This window comes from Pleurodeles waltl, chromosome 5 (assembly GCF_031143425.1).
Source record: "Pleurodeles waltl isolate 20211129_DDA chromosome 5, aPleWal1.hap1.20221129, whole genome shotgun sequence".
NCBI lineage: Eukaryota > Metazoa > Chordata > Amphibia > Caudata > Salamandridae > Pleurodeles > Pleurodeles waltl.
The window spans coordinates 1,769,461,048-1,769,479,739 of record NC_090444.1 but is presented as its reverse complement, the minus strand read 5'-3'; the positions used below and the strand labels follow the sequence as shown (position 1 = coordinate 1,769,479,739).

General features: G+C 40.1%; 1 protein-coding gene across 1 annotated transcript in view; it reads left to right on the top strand.

Moving 5' to 3' along the window:
* DNAH14 (dynein axonemal heavy chain 14) overlaps positions 1-18,692 on the top strand; it is a 923,784-nt gene that overhangs the window by 234,315 nt on the left and 670,777 nt on the right. Inside the window, exons 21-22 of the mRNA XM_069236199.1 lie at positions 11,059-11,304; positions 15,120-15,241. Of these exons, the coding sequence (XP_069092300.1) occupies positions 11,059-11,304; positions 15,120-15,241 (368 nt within the window). The remainder of the gene's footprint in view (positions 1-11,058; positions 11,305-15,119; positions 15,242-18,692) is intronic.

Below are 18,692 nucleotides of genomic sequence, written 5' to 3'. Positions count from 1 at the left end.
CATCAAGGCTTGTTTTAACATGTAGTTGCTCTCTTCATGACCATGTTCGAACTGGGCCAAAAGGGGAATGAGAATTTTAGGCTTACTCACACCTTAGCAAGTGCCTTTGCTGATGCCTTAGAAGTAAGAGCTGGTCCTTTGAGTGAAAGGTACAGTATAAATTCCACCCATCACAACTAAGTCTAGCAAGTCTTTTGTGACTGTACAAACTATGACCTGACCTGACCTGACCTGAAACTGGGGCCGCATCCGTATTAAGTCGCTACCACTGTAAATTTATATTTATCTACTGGCTGAAGCGGACCGACGTCGTCCAAGTGTACAAGATACTCTGCTTTCTCCAGTGGAGCCTGTAAGGCTTTCACAATTGTAGAGTTGTTTGTTATTTGTAGTACATATTGTTTTGGCATTAATAGCCACTATCTCTGTTCCTTTGGATGGCGTGCCATTGCAGACACCCCCGCATACGCTGAGCCTATTCCTTCATCCGCATCTTTTATCCAGTTTAATCAGCTATGCTCATTTAAATAAATAATACAATATTCATCCTTCTTCGGAAACCGAGGAAGCAGGGCTTTTGTACTAGGTGACTGGACTGCACAGTGTATATTCCAACCAATCTTGGTTTTTGACCAAGTCATAGCTGCCAGTTTACAAACCTGCGTGTGTATGGCAGATTTCATAGCCCTATCAGTGGCAGAATTGCCCTTGAAGTAAAATCCCTTACTCTAATGTGTCAACATGTGCTGGACATCTACGTATGGAAGCTATCTCTAGACGGCAGGTATCAGAACCCAAAGCTTAGATTTTACCATCTGTCCCCAAAAAGACTTTGTAATCATTGGTTTCCCAACGTTTCAAATCAGCTTTGTATCCTTCAACACAAAATGGTGAATTGGACACAATGAAAGTAAAAACTGATTTACCAGCTGTTGTAAAGCTAGGAGGAGTGCATTCGTTTTTGCAATTTGTGCTGTTGAGTTGCCGAAGACATTCACTTGTATGTTCTTGATGTTGAATTCTGAAGCCCCACATTTTCCTTAGAGAGCCACACAAATTGCAGTGTACTGCTTTTTTGTGCCCCTTACCAGAGCACAATATTCATGCAGTTGTTTTGTAGATCGTTTTTTTTTGGTATTAACCTTCGTCAATATGAATTCATGTGTTCTTAATGTGGGGTCAGATTCGCATTGAACGTCCATACTCACCTGATTTGCGGTCCATTGCACTCAGCCCCTGTGTAATGCATGTGCATTTTGGTGTGCTTGCTTTAATACAGATTCCAAGGAAGGTACAGTTGTTACCACCATTAATTTATTTCCTTGGGCTGTGGCGCATTCTTTAATGATTGCTGTTTCCACAGGAATTAGTATTTCCTCTGTTGGAGCAAATGCCTCCTCCTCCACTGCTTTATACAAATAGGATTTGCAGGTAATGGGTATAGCTTGTCCTTCAATGTATAAGATATAAGTGTATCCTACTGGCTACGATTCTCGTTACTAAATCAAGTGTGTGTTTTTGTGTTTGGAATCACGCTGTTGTAAGCATGTTTCTCTGCACCTCCCTGAGGATGTGTGTATGTTCTATCAACTGGGGAGTAAGGGCTGGCTGAATCTTTTCTCCTCAAATCCAGTTATTTTTGATTCTCCAGCCCTTACTCACAAAACCTCAATAACAGTGTTCATGATAGGGGTAATCATTTTATCTGTAAAGCACCTAACTAAACCAATCAGGAGACAGCACCTAACTAAACCAATCGGGAGACAGGAACACCTCTCCTTTCTTCTGGGGAAGCTTGCAAAATGCCTTCAGGTGTCTCTGGGGAAGAAAGTGTGTTTCTGTTCTCTCCAGCATCACAGGACCTCAGGGTCAAGCCTACCCTTTAGGCACTGTGGTTGTGAGCCCCACTTCTCAGTGGGAAGTATAGGGGGCACACCCAGGGATATCTCCTAAGTCTATGGGGAACACACCCAAGTAGATCTCCTAAGTTCCAATAGGAATTATATGTAGTATTCCCTCTTAGGAGGGAAAAAAGAACGAACAGGTGTCTCACTCCTCTTCACAACGATTTATAATCACATGAATAAGGAGAGTTAGGAGTCAAATGACCCTGTCATAGTAACTCTCATCTGCAAAGGAAGTAATTTATATAGATACGGATCTCCACGCTAGTACTTAGAAACATTAGACACACACAGTTGTTATATGCATTATTCATGCATTAATCAGACTGATGGTAAATATATATATATATATATATATATATATATATATATATATATATATATATATATATATATAAAATATTTTGGGGTTTGCAGAGTGTAACCCACTAGAAAATATGAACTGCCTTAAAGCACTTTCGAATTTGAAATTCTAAAAAATATGACTACGTGTCAGTGGGTAATAAGTAACACCCTTTTCACACACGAGATGCCCTTCCTAGGCCAGGTGATTTGTCAAAGTAGATGCAAACTATTTGTTTAAATTAGCAACACTTTGCAATAATGAAACAGATCATTATTATCAGACTACCAGCAGATTCCTTCCTCATAGGTGACAAGAGAATAAGAGATAAGAAAATTGCTACAATTCGCACAGCTGCCCAAGGCTTCATGTCTCAAATTATCAATGATGAAATTACCTGTAGACATTTTCTTGGCACTACTCTGCTGAATGTATTTGTGTATTTTCTACACTCCATACAATAACTAAGCCTTTGTTTCACATTTTACTAGGTAATTTCAAAAAAACAAATTGTGGCTATAAAGTAGAATTATTCTGTAATAAATTAGAATTGGGACCACAATTCCAAAAATTAAGATTAAAGTAATTGTCTGAGGCAAAGTGTACCCAAAAATAAATTCTTAGCTGCCATCTGGGCCCAGCGGCAAATACTGCAGCTAAAGCTCTAAATTAAAATCACTCATGCCCCCTGCCAACAAGTTCTACTTTAGGAAGCTGCAGGTGTCTGGGTTTACCAGATGCTTTGTTACGTAGAAGCAGCTGTGGGTGGTTGGAGTCTGCCACCTGGGTGTGGTGAGATTCTATGCTTGCCTACCTCTCTGCTTTGCTGCTGAACCTATCATGAGCCCCTCAAACCTTAGCTTCTGCCCCTCAATAGCATCACCAGTTGGGTCAGCACCCTGAGTATGTCAACCTTGATCAGTGGCGTAGCTGGGCTGCACATTGATAGCTATGGATCATATGGTAGTGGCACACCCCTTTCCTCACCTAAATAGATAGTGGGATAGGAGCTGCCATGGCCACAGTATTGCACCTACTAGTGCAGTAGTGAGCCTAGCTCCTTGAAAATATATCTAGCTGTCACCACTGTAAGAACTGGCTCTCTACACTCTTCTGCTCAATATCAGGCTATTGGTCGTGGCTGTGTTTGGAGCCTAGAAAGAACCTTTGATGCACCATGTGACCAAAAGCATTATCTGGACCATACCTGTTGAACACACCTCTTAGTGGGGAGCAAACCTTTTCCATCCTATCTGCTATTCGTTAAATTGTATAGCAGTGTAGGAGGTGCTTGACAGCACGTGAGCGAACTGAAAGAGAATAAAGATGTCTGCAGTACAGACAATAGAGAACACTCTAAGGAACATTCAGTATAAGAAGGGCCTCACCTATGTATTGAAGAATCTACAAAAGTGAGTGTAATAGGAGATGTTGATGAAAACACAGGACTTGATGGATGTCTTTAGCACTTTCTCCCCCCTTTACAATGGAACGTCTACATAACCCACTGGTGATTTGATCCCTTCATATAGGTGTAACTAGTCCTATCAATGCCCAAACTCTCAGCTAAGGTAACCATCAGTCTCTTTAAGACAACCAATGAAACTGGTAAACTAATACATATTAAACAATGTGCCTTGCTGACAACTAACAAACATTGGTATGTCAGAAGGAAGGTTGTTGTTGTGTGGCAGGGCTGATAATAGATACATGCTACATAAAAGAACAAGCCTGTATGTATAATAGAGTGAACAGCAGGAGTCGTATTGATTACGTCTTTTTTGACAATGCTCTGGAGTTATTTTGAGGACACTGTAGTAAGGAAGCGATCAGGGAGTGACCACAACCCCCTATGTCTAAGTTTGCTGTTTCTATAATGAAGTTTGTTTAATTCTTGTCCTTTGCATTTGCTAACCCAAAAAGTGAACTTATCTAATGACACACATCATCTGAAGTGGCAGCATTTGACTATGCAGAAGGATACTTTATTGAGTATCAATTCAGACGTATGAAAATCTATAATAGCACTGCAGGCCTCGAAGGATGGTTCGAATTTGGCCATCGATGTTCATACTCGTCTTTTTGAGCAGTTAGCAACCTACTTTATATTGCCAGCTTCACATCCTAGAAAGAAGCTGAGCAAGTCCATCTCTGGCTTAACAAGGAGTGCAGGTTAGCCAAGAGCCAGTTGCTGTTGACTGTTAAGTCCAAAGATGTGGCTCAAATAAGATACTAAGGTAACACGTGAGGCCAAGGGTTCTTGCCAGTTTTGGTCTCTGGTGACATCGAGGTGTGGAGAAGCTCCACCCAAATCTTTCCGCTGCCATTCAGTTTGAATATTTTGAGGCACTTTATTTTGATGAAAGTTGGGTCAATCTACCAGAATATCTCCCTGTTCCCGTTTTGCCATCCACCTGCGATTTGTTCGACCTGGCTAACATTGAAGCCTCTTTATGCGCTATAGTGCACACCAAAGCTCCGGGCCCGCATAGGATACCAGCCAACCTGTTTCTGCATGATAGGAAGAACTGGTCAAAGTACACTCTGCTTCTGTCAAATGCTATTGCACGTGGGGCCCCAATTCCAGAGTTGCGGAAAGGTGCTAAGGTACTGCCTGCTTTTAAGACTGGCGATAGGAACTTGCCGCAAAACTATTGGTCCGTTAGCCTTTTTGATTCTATTCAGAAGGTCCTATGCTCTGCTCTCCTGGCTAAAATCCAGGATTGGATTGATGCACACAACATACTGACGCCATTCCAGGCTGGCTTTAGGCAGAAAACCAGCACAATCAACCAAACTCTTCGTTTTCTACTTTTGTTTTGGAAAACGATTATGATTGGTAACAGTAGCCTCTATGTCACGATCGTCGACCTAAAATCTGCCTTTGATCTGGTTCCCAGACATAAGCTCTGGCATGTTTTGCACCAAATAGGTATGCCATCAGGCTTTCCTCTTTAACTATGCATCTCAATGAGGACAATCTTGCTAGAATTCGTTGGGGCGAGCAAGGCCAATTCACCAAGCCAATTTTTGTCAACCAAGGCATCCGTCAAGAATGCATGCTCACTCCAACTCTGTTCTCATTGTATCTGAATAATATTGTCCGATTTCTTTCTCCACACCCTGTAGATGTGCCCTCTCTAGGTAAGACAAGAGTCTCCACACTATTCTTTGTCAATGATACCCTATTGGTTTCTAAAACTCCAGGTGGTCTCCAGTCTTTACTCAACAGATTTATAGGATTTTTGTAAACTTTGGGGTCTTGTGATAAACACCGGAAAGACCATAGTTATGTCAAATGATCCTCACAAGTCGTACAGGGGGAGGCCTACTGTTGGGGTGGATGTGCTCAAAATGGTAGATACTTTTGAGTATTTGGGCATACACCTTTCAGCTAGAATGTCTTGAAAGCCTCATTTGGAAAAGATGACCTTGAGGCATAGACAAATAGTGGGGGCCTTGTTGAGAGAACTAGATCTGTTAGCAAACCAGTTGTAGCAGCTTTGCAGGTTTATGATAGCAAAGCCGTGGGAATCACCCTTTCTGGGGCCGAACTCTGGGATTTTGCCAATCCCGTGGATATGTCCAGACCGAGCATAAGTATTTGAGGTCTTTGGTACTACTGCCTCCATGTACACCACTCTTAAACTAGATATGGGTAGGAAGTCTATCCACAACAGAATTCGGCTGTGTCCTCTGCTGTTCTGGAGAAGAATCTGATCCACTCCTCAACTGTATTCCTATGCAGATGCTTTCCAGGCATTTATATCTCTTGCAGGCGCCAGTAAGATAGTGTGGATTAGTAGCATGAGGCAAATGTTATCTCTGGGTTTCCAGACAGCCTGGGACTCTTCTACCTCTGTTCTTTGCTCTGGCTGTAACAAAGCTGAGGAAACCGTAGCTCATGTGTTGTTTGTTTGCACTGATTATGCGTGTCCCTATTCCCAATGGCTAAAGCCCATCTGCAGGCTGTTGGGTACACGCAATTATGTCACCACTTTGTGCATTCTAGGATCTGACTCTAGTCGGGTATATGCCTGTGCTATTGCTATCTTCCTGGGGAAAATGTGGCTTCTTAGGAGGAAGGCCTTGTCGCTTGAGGTGGCCCATTAACTTGGCCCATACACCTCCCTTCTTCGCGGCAGAGTGGCTGCCATTGTTGGGGTATTTGTTTATTGCACATGGCATTTTGTTCGTTTGTTTTCAGGTGTTCATTGTTTTATTTGGGTTCGAGTTTATGATTCTTTTTTTTGTATTGATTTGCCTAATTTGATCAAATGGTATTTCAAGTTTTCTTTTATATTCTTTTATAATAGTTATAGAATGCTCTTCATTCTAAAACACTATGTGGTGCCCTTTTTAAATGTTATCATGTGTGTTTTACATATCTTAGTTTATACTTAAATATTCTATTGTTTTTGTACTGTGATGTTATGCAAAACTTTTATGTCCCTGGTTGCTGAATTAAAGTATGTGTGTGTGTGTGTGTGTGTGTGTGTGTGTGTGTGTATATATATATATATATATCCAGAAAAATGGTGTATTTAAATCGCACACCAAGGGCTGCACATCATTCAATACCAGCTGGTAAAATACTCAAAAAACCACTTATTATCGATAAATTCATCGGCTGCTATTTATTGAAAAAAGATTAGATTGCAGGTAAATCACACCAGCAAAAGTTGGTACAAAAAGCACAAAAAAAAGATCGACAATGTGCCCACCATTCAAAAGACACACACGCTGTCCCAACCAAATGTCTACGCGTTTCGGCCGAAGCCTTCAACAGGACATTGGCAGACATTTTACACTCAACTATTTAAACCATATAGTCCTTCTTTGATGTTCATTGCATAGCTCAAGAGAAGTGCAAATGAAGCGGCCATTTTATAACGTCACAATTTTAACTTAAAAATGAGAAACTCCTAATCCTGTGCATGTTTTGAAATAAACTATGAACTAAAAATGTGACATTATATATTTCTCTCATATTATAATACATTATCACAAATATAGTCTGGTCACCTGTGAACACTAAAAAATTAATTAATTGTAATCACAGTCTACAATTCTTGAATACAAAACAAATCCCATGTATGCTATTTTTTTTTCTCTCTCTTTCTCTTTTTCAATTTTCATTTTTCCTTTTACTCTTAATGTCCACATATTGCCCACTTATACCTAATAATTTTAATTTTGATTTTGATTTTAGTTTTAATTTTAAAAGCCTGATATATAAATGTAATTAATTAATAATATAAATATATAAATATATGTACTGCCAATTGATTGCAATACATACACTTCATATACAGGCTATAAATAGATGACAAATGATGACAAATAAATAGAGTAAATTCAGTCAATTCTAAAAATACAAAATAAAATACAGGTAAAAGCGATTTCAACGTGGAATAAATAAATAAATGGATATTCATCATCATAATTCATTAAATTAGTCATAGTCCTATAAATTAATATATTCTAAAAGGAATCTGAAGAGATTAATTAATAGATCCATATCATAGGTCAAATTGTTATCGATTAGGAAATTGTAAATAAACCCCACAAATTCAGCAACAGGAGAATGTATATGTGCGCCGCTATCCTCCCCAAGGACCTATGCAACAGTATAGGAATAAAATAGAGGAGTATAACACCCTAAAAGTGAATAAATTATTAATAAAAAATTATTACCAAAATACACTAAGTTTCAATCCGGCAACATGCTAATAATAATAATAATAACAATAATGATAAAATCAATCAGTAAGGATCCTAACAAAACACAATATTCTAAAAAAGTCATCAATTTCCTTTCATGTTTTCTATTGGACAAAATCTATGTGTGAGAAAATGTAAAAAAAATTTGTGTATATATCTGTATGGGAAAATCTAAAAACTTACAGATGTACATGAAGCTCTGCGTCCAAGTTGTGACCCCAAGGGTGTTCTGTACCTAAAAGTAAAATAGTTTTGGACTCTATTTGTCTCAAATGTGCAATTCTATTGCCTCCTCGGGGATGGGCCGCAATGGTTTTAACACCATAAAATGCTAGGGAACTACAGTTACCTTCATGTACATCCCAAAAGTGTTTAGCTAAAGGATAAGATGGATCTTGATTCTTAATGGCTCTGAGATGTTGCAGGAACCTGACTTTCAGTTTATGAATGGTACTGCCCACATATTTTTTGCGACACCCACATTCAATGACATATACAACGTATTCAGTTTCGCATGTGATACGTTCAGTTATGTCACAAATTTTTCCTTCGAACGTGGTGTATGTCTGAGTATTCTGTGCATACAAACATGATTTACAATGTCCACATTTCCAAAAGCCCAAGCTTTTTTTAGCCAACCATGACATATTAGTTTTGGGACTCTGAAATAGACTTCTGGTAAGATGATTACCCAAAGATTGAGTTTTGCGATATGTGATACATGGATGTGGACCTATACTGTCCTTGATGGCAGAATCATGTCTCAAAACATGCCAATTTTTCTGTATGATATTATTTAAATGCGAATGTTGAGAATTAAACTCTAAGAACAGTCTAGGTGATGATACCTTATTGTGATCTTGATTATGAATATTATCAGGCTTGAAAAGCAATTTTTCTCGAGACATATTCAAGACCCTCAAGTGTGCATCTTTAAGGATCTTCAAAGGATATCCTCTCTCTAAAAATCTCTGTGTCATCGTCATGATTTCAGTCTTGAAGCAATCATCATTAGAACAGATTCTACGAGCCCGTAAAAATTGACTATATGGAATACTCCATTTCAAAGCTTTTGGATGACCACTATTGCCATGCAAGATTGAATTACAGGCTGTTGGTTTACGAAAAATGGTTGTCTGTAAGACATCTTTTTCAATAGAGATCTGGACATCAAGAAATTCTATAGTTTGTGCACTATATTTCAAGTCTAAGTGAATGTTCAGCTCATTGTTGTTCAAGATATCAACATATTGTTTGAGAGAAATCTCGTCACCATCCCAGATAAGAAAGAGATCATCAATATATCTGACCCATAGTATCACTTGTTCCATGTATTTACCATTAGAGTCAGACCAAGCTATCTCCTTTTCCCACCAGCCCATGTAAAGGTTGGCGTACGTGGGAGCAAATGAAGCTCCCATTGCAGTCCCTTGTTTCTGCAAGTAATGTTGATTGTCAAATAGAAAGGCGTTGTGGGTGAGGCAAAATCTTAACATGCTAATTAGCATGTTAGTATGTTGAAGAAATTCAATTTTACGAGTGCCCAAGAAGTGACAACATGCTTGAATGCCAAATTCATGCTTGATGGAAGTGTATAATGCAGTCACATCCATGGTTACCAATAGATAGTTGGGTTGCCATGGAACATTGTGAATCTTGGCAAGAAAGTCATTGGTGTCTCGAAGATAAGACGGCAATTCGGTGACAAAAGGACATAAGAAAAGGTCCAAGAAACGGGAGGTATTTTCTAATAGGGATGAGTTCATACTCACTATAGGTCGACCAGGAGGATGTTTTGTATTTTTATGAATCTTTGGTAGAAAGTAAATACAAGGGATTCTAGGAAACAAAACTTTGAGATAAAGATATTCATTTTGGTCAATTAGCCCTTTAGTGTGCCAGCTATCAAGCATCTCCCAGTAGATGGTTTGATATTCATTAGTGGGATTAGTAGTTAGTTTTTGATAATGTTGTTTATTGGAGAGTTGATGATTAGCCTCCTTCATATAGCTATTAATATCCATAATAACAATATTCCCTCCTTTATATATATATATATTTTTTTTTTTATATATATTTTTATTTTTTGCAACACAATGCTCACAAAGCCCATTTCGGGATATATTGTGTGCACCTACATTTGACAGTTGCATAAATAACACCCTGGTTCAATGGAGATATGCAGGAATCTATGTGTTTAGAAGGGACTTACAGTCACAAAATTCCACAGTTGGAGTTAATTTCCCCAATCATAGGCTTAGTGTTAGGAATAAGAACATAAATGCCCCAAGGGGGGAGATATATGAGTAGCCACTTGGAAAGCAGGGCACTCTTGCAAAGCTATAACTTTATGTGCATTCACCAACATTCTCAATGATTTCCCACGCTACCATTTAGTGGCATAAAATGTTGGCACTGGTGTGCACATTTGCTGTTAAACATTACTTATGCATATTTTTAGAAGATTTAGAGAAAGGGATTTCTTCATTTGGAAAAATTCTTCATTGTTGGGGGATTTTAAAATGCTTTTACCCCATACACCTATTTTCCTCTACTGGCTAATTGGATGATTTAGGATTGTGTCTACACAGAAATATATGATTTTTGTAGATTTGTTGGTGACTAGCCTTGTGATTTTTATGAATTTCAAAATGGGCAGTAACTTTAGGAAACAATAGGGTTATGCCTACAGTTGCTAAATTTATGCAGTTCCTCACCTAGATATTGGAAAAGCTAAATTAAAGAGGCATTTCGTTATGTTTTAGGGCATGTCAGGTTTCACTAAAAGGTAGCTATGACGTTTAGGACAGTTACTTCTGCTTTCTATTGGAAAGGCTCACTGTAGCAATGTCTTAGATCTTTTACTTTGATTGAATATGATATTGAAATGTTGTTATTAAAGATATTTCTTATTGTATAGAAGTCTATATTGTTTGTGTTTTAAATATAGTTTTATAGAACGATATTTTACCAAAACTATTAAATTTAATATATTTATTTGAGGCCCTGAGAGATGGAGTCTTATCCGCCAGATACATGTTACTGCTAGAACTGAAAGACACCAAGTAGTTTGATTTTCCATTTCAGATTTTTCAGCATAAAGATAAAATCAGTGATATCTCAACCACAGCTACCAATGAAGCCACACTTGAAGGGATGTTGAATAAGGTTATTGACCTCTGGAGCAAAACCAACTTCCAGTTGGCTGTTCATCAATCTGACAATTCTCCCATGATGATTATTGCATCCGCAGAAGATATAATGGTTCAGCTGGAAGAGAGCCAGGTCATCATCTCTACCATTAAAGGTTCTCGCTATGCCGGGCCAATCAAGGTAAAGTGCCGTAAATGAGTTCTGTTTAAAAATAGAGAATCTTTTTAAATTTGTTACTGAAAATGATTCTTTCAAGATAATGAATAAGAAATAGCAATGTTGTTATGGTTCTCATAATAATGATTCCTCTACTAATGTTCTTCATTTTTTTAATGTGTGGGTTGAAATTTGTTTGTCTTTATTAACAAGGGGAATCATGTAGATCCCTTAAATGCCACTTTTTTGTTTACTGGAATATCATTGTTTACTCTAGCATTCCCTTCTCTCCCCCAATACCATGATCCTGTTGGTTTTGACAATCTATATGTCCAGTTATTATATTTTTTTCACTGCTGGCTGCTTCTTTTTCCCGGCTTGCGAGGTTTGTTTGTAGGAGTGTTGAATGTCATCATGCATCCTTCACATTTGCCGTGATTTTTGTTCTTTTGCGATAAGACTGAAGATGGAGTTAATGCTTGCCTCTTGCCCCTTGTATATACATGACTTTACATTATCTTCAATGTTTTGCAGGTACTTAACCAACCCGAGTTAATATGCATTCACCTGCCACACCCTACATTTAGGACCCTGGCCAGATGGCCTCTCTTTACACACATCAATAAAACCCTATTTTTGTTATTTTTAGAATAGCACAATAGTCAATATAATAAGTTTTTTTTAAAGAATGACTTTAAAAAATATTTATTTGTTATTTAAACAATGTATTTTTATTGCTTTGTTTTTTCCCACTGCAGTTTGCAATAGGCCAGTGTAGTCAGAAATATTCAATTCAAAGTGTGTCACCCGAAAAATCCCCAAAAGGTGAAAAAAAGGGTCACTTTGCTTCCCATTTTAATAAGCTGATGTTGTAGGGTAATATTACATCTGCAAGCAGAGGATATTCGTCTCCCCACAAGCTGACTTATCATGGTTTTAAGGAGCAATGTGAAGTGGTCTGTTTGTAAGTTGCTGTTGTTGTTGTGTGTAACTAAGCACAAGTTGCTTCTTTTTAATGAGACAAGGTCAAACTGGCCTCAAGAAGGAAATTCCTTGAGAGCTGAAGGATACTGGGTTGGTTCACAGCTGGAAGCAGCTGATGCATCTGAAGTCCATCCAGTCATAAAAAGGTGGATTGAGGGAGCAGCACACAACTGTTTTCATAGAGACTTACTTGGTATAAATCATAATACTTCTGTGCCTGACCCTGAGGCACACAAATATTTTATTGTCTCTTGTGATTTGCCTAAAAAACCTAATGATCTTTTCAACAATTCATTCAGTGCCCTAACAGTCAAGCTCAGAAGAGGTAGATCATTAGTCCTATCTTTACAGTGAGTCATGACCGCCATAAGCAGTAATGAAAGTGATAAACACACATGTCCTCTTCATTGTGCAACATTAGGTAGATGTTGCTGTGTGCACTGTCTCTTGATGTGCTTGATGGCCAACAATTTAGCCCTTGATAAAAACGGGATTGAAGCCTATCTGTCTGATGAGCTAGGGAGGCAAAGGAATTAGTTCACCCTCAAAAGGGGCTACCTTTTGAAAAATGTTGCCTTTTTAAAATAATCTCAAAGCAAGGAAGAACTACATCCGTACATAAAATACATCATTCCTACTTCCAATACACATAGTTGAATACATAACCACCAATGTTGAGATAAGGGTTCACTGTCCTAAGCATTGTCATGTGATGCATAATTGCAACAATCCGTGTGTGTTAGATTGGGCTTCAGGTGAACAACTGGCTGGGAATCTCTTGTGCTGGGCGAGTGCTGGAATCATTTAGGCTATGGTGAGTTTTAATTTTGGGTATACCCTTGGAAGGGCTCTGAGATGGAGTGTAAAAAGCTATGCTCTGACCATAGTTGTGTTCAGTTGTATGGATGAAGGTCTGGGGAGGTGCAGGGCTGAGTTCTGAGTGTGGATGTGCTTGGCTGTGGTGGACTGGGCAGTGAACGTAACTACTGGACACTGGCTCTGTTGAATGTGACTTGGACTGGAATGGCAAGCTGAACTGCACAATGAGCCGTAGACAAGGCAATGTGACCCTGTGATACACGCATAGTATATGTATTTCTATTTGAAAAGAGCCCTCAATGTGCAGAGTGCCCACCCAAACACCTTCAAGTCAAAGGTTTCAATCCCTACATGCCAAATCATTTTGTCAATATTTTAAAGTTTATAAAACATGTAATAAAACATCTTTGTTGAGTCCTTGAGAGTGAGGCTAGGTTTATTTACTCCTCCAGATTGTCCTTCCTGTAGATAATCTGCAGGAGTGAGTCTAGAGGAATACACATTGGAATCTACAGATTGCCATGAGTTTATTTATGGATTCTTGCGAATCTCCTAAAATGTACAAATCTAATTAAATGATTAGAGTAAAATCTGATGATGAGAGTGCTAGCTTTTTCAACATGTTTCTAAAACAGCCATTCTCTGTCTGCAAACAGGCTGATTAACATTAGCAATGATGCCAAGAATGGATTACAGGGATATGATAGTCCCAGGTTTATGGCTTAAAGCCTTAACATTGGTGGTACTGGTGGCAAGAGACAGGTTGGACACCTGTATGCCAGGAATGGGCCAAAAAGGATCATATCTAGCAAGCTATCCTAGATCACTGGTAGTGGTGTAGGATTTAAGTGCACCTTTGGTGACAGATGTCAGCCCTTCTGCACCACTGGACAACATTTAGCGGCTGTGTGCATTGTGTGCATATGCAATAATGACATAACTCAAAGGAAATAGCAACACGCTTTTTGGCCATCAGGACCCTTGACCAACAAAGTTGAAGTAAAATTCAGAAGAAGGGGTTGGACTCACAAGAATTATTCCAGCACTGGTTTTCTGAAATGTTTTATAATTTATATAGCAACTAAATCACAAATTTCTTTAAAAATGTATTTTATGCTATCAATCACAGCACAGCTACAGGTGGTGTAGTGATTTAGGTAGCTGTCTGTTGTGTTGGTGAGGCCTTCTTGTTCTCACATAGTTTATGATCTCGTGAGCAGATCTATTTGGAGATGCATAGACACAAGCTGATAAACTCAATGTTTGTGGGCAGCCTCAAAGTTGTTGAAAAGCAGCAACAAAGGCACTTCCAGAGACACAAGCTGTGGGCGCCTACATCCACTTTTTATGCTGGAGAGTGCAAACCCCATCTGCTGAAGAGACCTGGCAGCCCATGTACCTGCAGACTTGGCTGACACCAGTAGTAGCACAAAATCATGCCATCAGCTTTTAGGAATCCCCGTACCTCGAACACCTTATGTCCCTCTAGAATTCCCACCATTGGCTTCCTGTGGTCCCTAGAGTTCAGCTTAAGATCAGCTGCCTGGTCTATAACGCTATGTTGGGTAATGCCCTCTGCAAAGAAATGACCAAGCCTGCAAAGTAAAGAACTAGCTTTTGTGGAAGTAGCATAGAGACTATGGGTCTGATTCAGAACTAAGCGGACGGGTTACTCCATCACAACGGAAATTTAAATCCCATTGGATATAATGGGATTCAGATTTCAGCTGACAGGATATCCGTTACTTTAGTGACGGAGTAACCCGTCTGCCGAGCTCTAAATCGGGCCCTATGACAATTCATCCATTCATTCGTCCATTCATTCACAGATACACAGCTTCATTATCAAGGGCCATGCTATGTGTGGCAAGAACATTTTGATTTCAGTTTTATCATGATGCAGGTTATGAAAATCTCAGAAAGTAGATATTTTATTACTATAGAAATTATCTCCCCTGATGGCCCTGGCCAGGAAACATGATTTCCGCTTAATGAAAAATAAGAAACTTCTTACCTTGGTTTTTCTTCCTTTTCAGAACACAGTGGATGAGTGGGATCGTAAATTGAATTTATTCTCTCATACCCTGGAGGAATGGATGACTTGTCAAAGAAACTGGCTTTACCTTGAGCAAATCTTTCTTGCTCCGGACATCCAAAGGTACAGTATGTGCTCCTATGATATACAGACTACCGGTGCTTTGGTTTAAAACAAAAATAAACTTTCTACATTAAGGAGATATCAAAGCAGTTTATCAATTTGCGATATATTTAGGACTGAGCAAAATCATAGAATTGCACAATTCTGTCGCAAAATGTGGTTTGCCCGTATCGTGTCACTTTTCTTTTACTGGGTCGCGCACATAGGATAAAAAACGATTTGAAAGATAGCAGCAGAAGACAGGTTCAATGCAAAACATTTTATCTATGAACCAATCTCCCACTGGTATCTAGGGAAACTGAATTGCAAGTGGGGTGCTCTCAGGTACAAAAAGTTCCACGAAAATGCATAATGTGAAATCTAGAGAAATTTCTGAATTTCACGGAATGTAAAATTTGTGATCATCACAATTCCATCTGTATCATTTAATCCAGGCCTATTTATATGAATTATTTCTGAAATGTGTGTAACCAGTTTTGAAGGCATTTTTCAAATTCCATCACTTTTTTGTTCGGTATCCAATAAATATCATAGAATACACCAGAGGCAGCATGATCTTTATTAGGGGAATTAAAAAATGGCATGTTCTCCCTCCTTTAATCTCTTTCCCTGAATGCCCATTCATGTTTGTAGTGGCATGCTATGCACAATCACTCTTCACATGTACAGATCACCCTGCACCTTCACAGTGCAATGGTGTTACCCGCGGCCCCATGCGGGTGTGCTTGTGGTAGGCTGTTCTCTGAGTGGGCGAGTGAAGGCCTTCCTCCAGTACAAGTGTCGGGTCATCATGTGCAGATACTGTCTGTGCAAGCAACTATGCAGGTCACATCTGGAGATATTCTCCATTGGTTGTTTTTTGGAAGTATGCTAGGAACCTGTCCTTAACAAAACAGAAGGGGGTGTAGTCTGTGACCGAAACACTGTGTGAGGTGTGCCCCATGAGCATTTTTTAGACCCTTTTTGCCCCCTTCTCAAGACCCATTAGGGTACAAAATCAAACTCCCTGAGTCGTGTTCCGCCTCAGGATGGTGAATCTATCGGGCACAGGTTACATTCAATAGGTCATGCTCACTCAAACCTCTTACAAATGCAAGTCAGAGAGAATCTCTTTTGCAATGTGCAGGTGCTGGAATAGCATCCATTCGTTTTTATTACAGAGGGAGGATGGTGGTCCCTCCCATGCACTGCAGACTGCACAGGGGTCATTTGTGCAGGGGCCATGGTCCAAGATTAGCATATTTAAATTTCAGAGCTGTGTGCAGCATCTGTTTTTTGTAAAACCTCCTTATCACCCACTGATCAGCTAAGGGCAGGTAGAAGATACCTACGGGAATTGTGATTGGCCATTTCATACATTATGTGTAATTGACACTCCATTTGAGGCATCATATTACATTTTTTATTTGCCCTTCCTTGCCCGCCCCCATGATAATCCAAAAATGGTGAAAGCAAACTAAGCAAGGCTTGGTGTTAAAATTTATATTAACTGCCTTATTGATTTCTCTTGGTTGGGAAACATTTGCTGTACTTAGGTTTGATTACTAGTCACACAGAATCTATAGCTTGTCGATTCTCTCAGACAGCATGAACAATGTTTCAGCTGCATTGGTTGCCACACAAATCCAGAAAACAATTTGCCTTATGTCATGTTAAGAAGCTTTTATAAAGCTCTCGCTCACTCCTGGAGATTTCTTGTGTCCTGTTGAGGCTCTCCACCCAATAGCCGGATGATTAGATAGTTGGCATACAGTTCCTGGCAATTTATTCTATGCTAACAGAGCCAACTCCAATAAGGACCTTCCACCTGTCTACAGCATCTGAACTTAGGGGACCTCTATTACAGCCTGGTCCTGTGTCAAGTGCAGGATAGATCTTGGGAGGTCATTGACCAGAAAGTTGAGTGCTTAGTGATATATGGTGCGGTGTGCAACGCACCATATCTTGAGGGACACCACTGAAGCGAGGGTCAATCAATCAATCAATCATTGCATTTGTAGAGCGGCTACTCACCCGTGAGGGTCTCAAGGCTCTTGAGGGGAGGAGGAGCTGCTACTGCTCGAACAGCCAGGTCTTGAGGAGTCTCCTGATGGTCAGTAGGTCCTTGGTCTGACGTAGGTGGATGGGGAGGGTGTTCTAGGGCTTGGCAGCGAGGTAGGAGAAAGATCTGCTGCTGGTTGTTGTCCTGTGGATGCGTGGGACAGTGGCGAGGTCGGCGGAGCGGAGCTGACAGTTCGGGGTGTAGAAGGTGAGACGATCATTGAGGTATGCTGGTCCGGTGCTGTGGATTGCTTTGTGGGCGTGGGTTAGGAGTTTGAATGTGATCTTTTTGTTGATGGGGAGCCAGTGCAGGTATCTCAGGTGGGCTGTGATGTGGCGGGGGATGTTGAGGGCGAGGCGTTCTGTATCCGTTGCAGTCTTTTCTGGAGAACCGCCGTGGTTCCCTCGTAGAGAGTGTTGCCGTAGTCCAGTCTGCTGCTGACGAGGGCCTTGGTAACCGTCCTTCTGGTTTTGGTAGGGATCCACCTGTAGATTTTGCGGAATATGCAGAGGGTGTTGAAGCAGGAGGATGAGACAGCATTGACTTGTTGGGTCATGGAGAGCAATGAGTCAAGGATGAGGGCTGCGGTTTCGCCTTTGTCCAGGAGGGTCCGGATGTCGTCTGTAGCAGCGATGAGGGCGGTCTCGGTGCTGTAATTGCTACGAAAGCCGGATTGGGACGGGTCCAGAGTGTTGTTTTCCTCCAGGTGATGGGTCAGTTGCTTGTTGACGATCTTCTCGAGAACCTTTGCCGGGAACGGAAGCAGGGAGATGGGCTGGTAGTTTTTTAGGTCCTTAGGGTCTGCCTTGGGTTTCTTGAGTAAGGCATCAAGTGCCCTGAAAAGTAATCCTATAGCCTGACTTATGAAGTCTTGGTTAGACCCACCTATCCTGAGTTGCCGTTGGCCAGTTGAGGTCCAACTAGAACAGGGACAGCTGAGACTCAACCTGCTGACTTTACGCAAGAAAGAACATTTTGGAGGGGGTAAAGTTGCTAACAACTAGACAAGAAGACTGTTGATTCTGGAGAACCCTGCATTTGAACTCTGATCGGTACTCCTAAAAGATGGTCCACATGGTGCACAAAGGCACAAGCATGCACACCTGCACATCCATCTATACATGCTTATGGATACACTCATCTATTCATATAAGAAATGCCACCATCTTTGAAGTGGTATTAATATAATGTGTTTTTTTTAAATGGTGGAGCACCCTTTATGTAATCAGATATAAGCACTACTTGGAAGTGTTTTTTCTGGTCCTGAGGGGTTTGCTGCCACCTTTCTGGTGTTGGTTTGTTTTGCACCTTTAAGTGGACTAATGCAGCACATAAGGTTCCAATATGTTAGTTAGCTTGTTTTCTTTCATAAATGACAATGCCCTTTCTTTATCTATGCAGCATATCTAA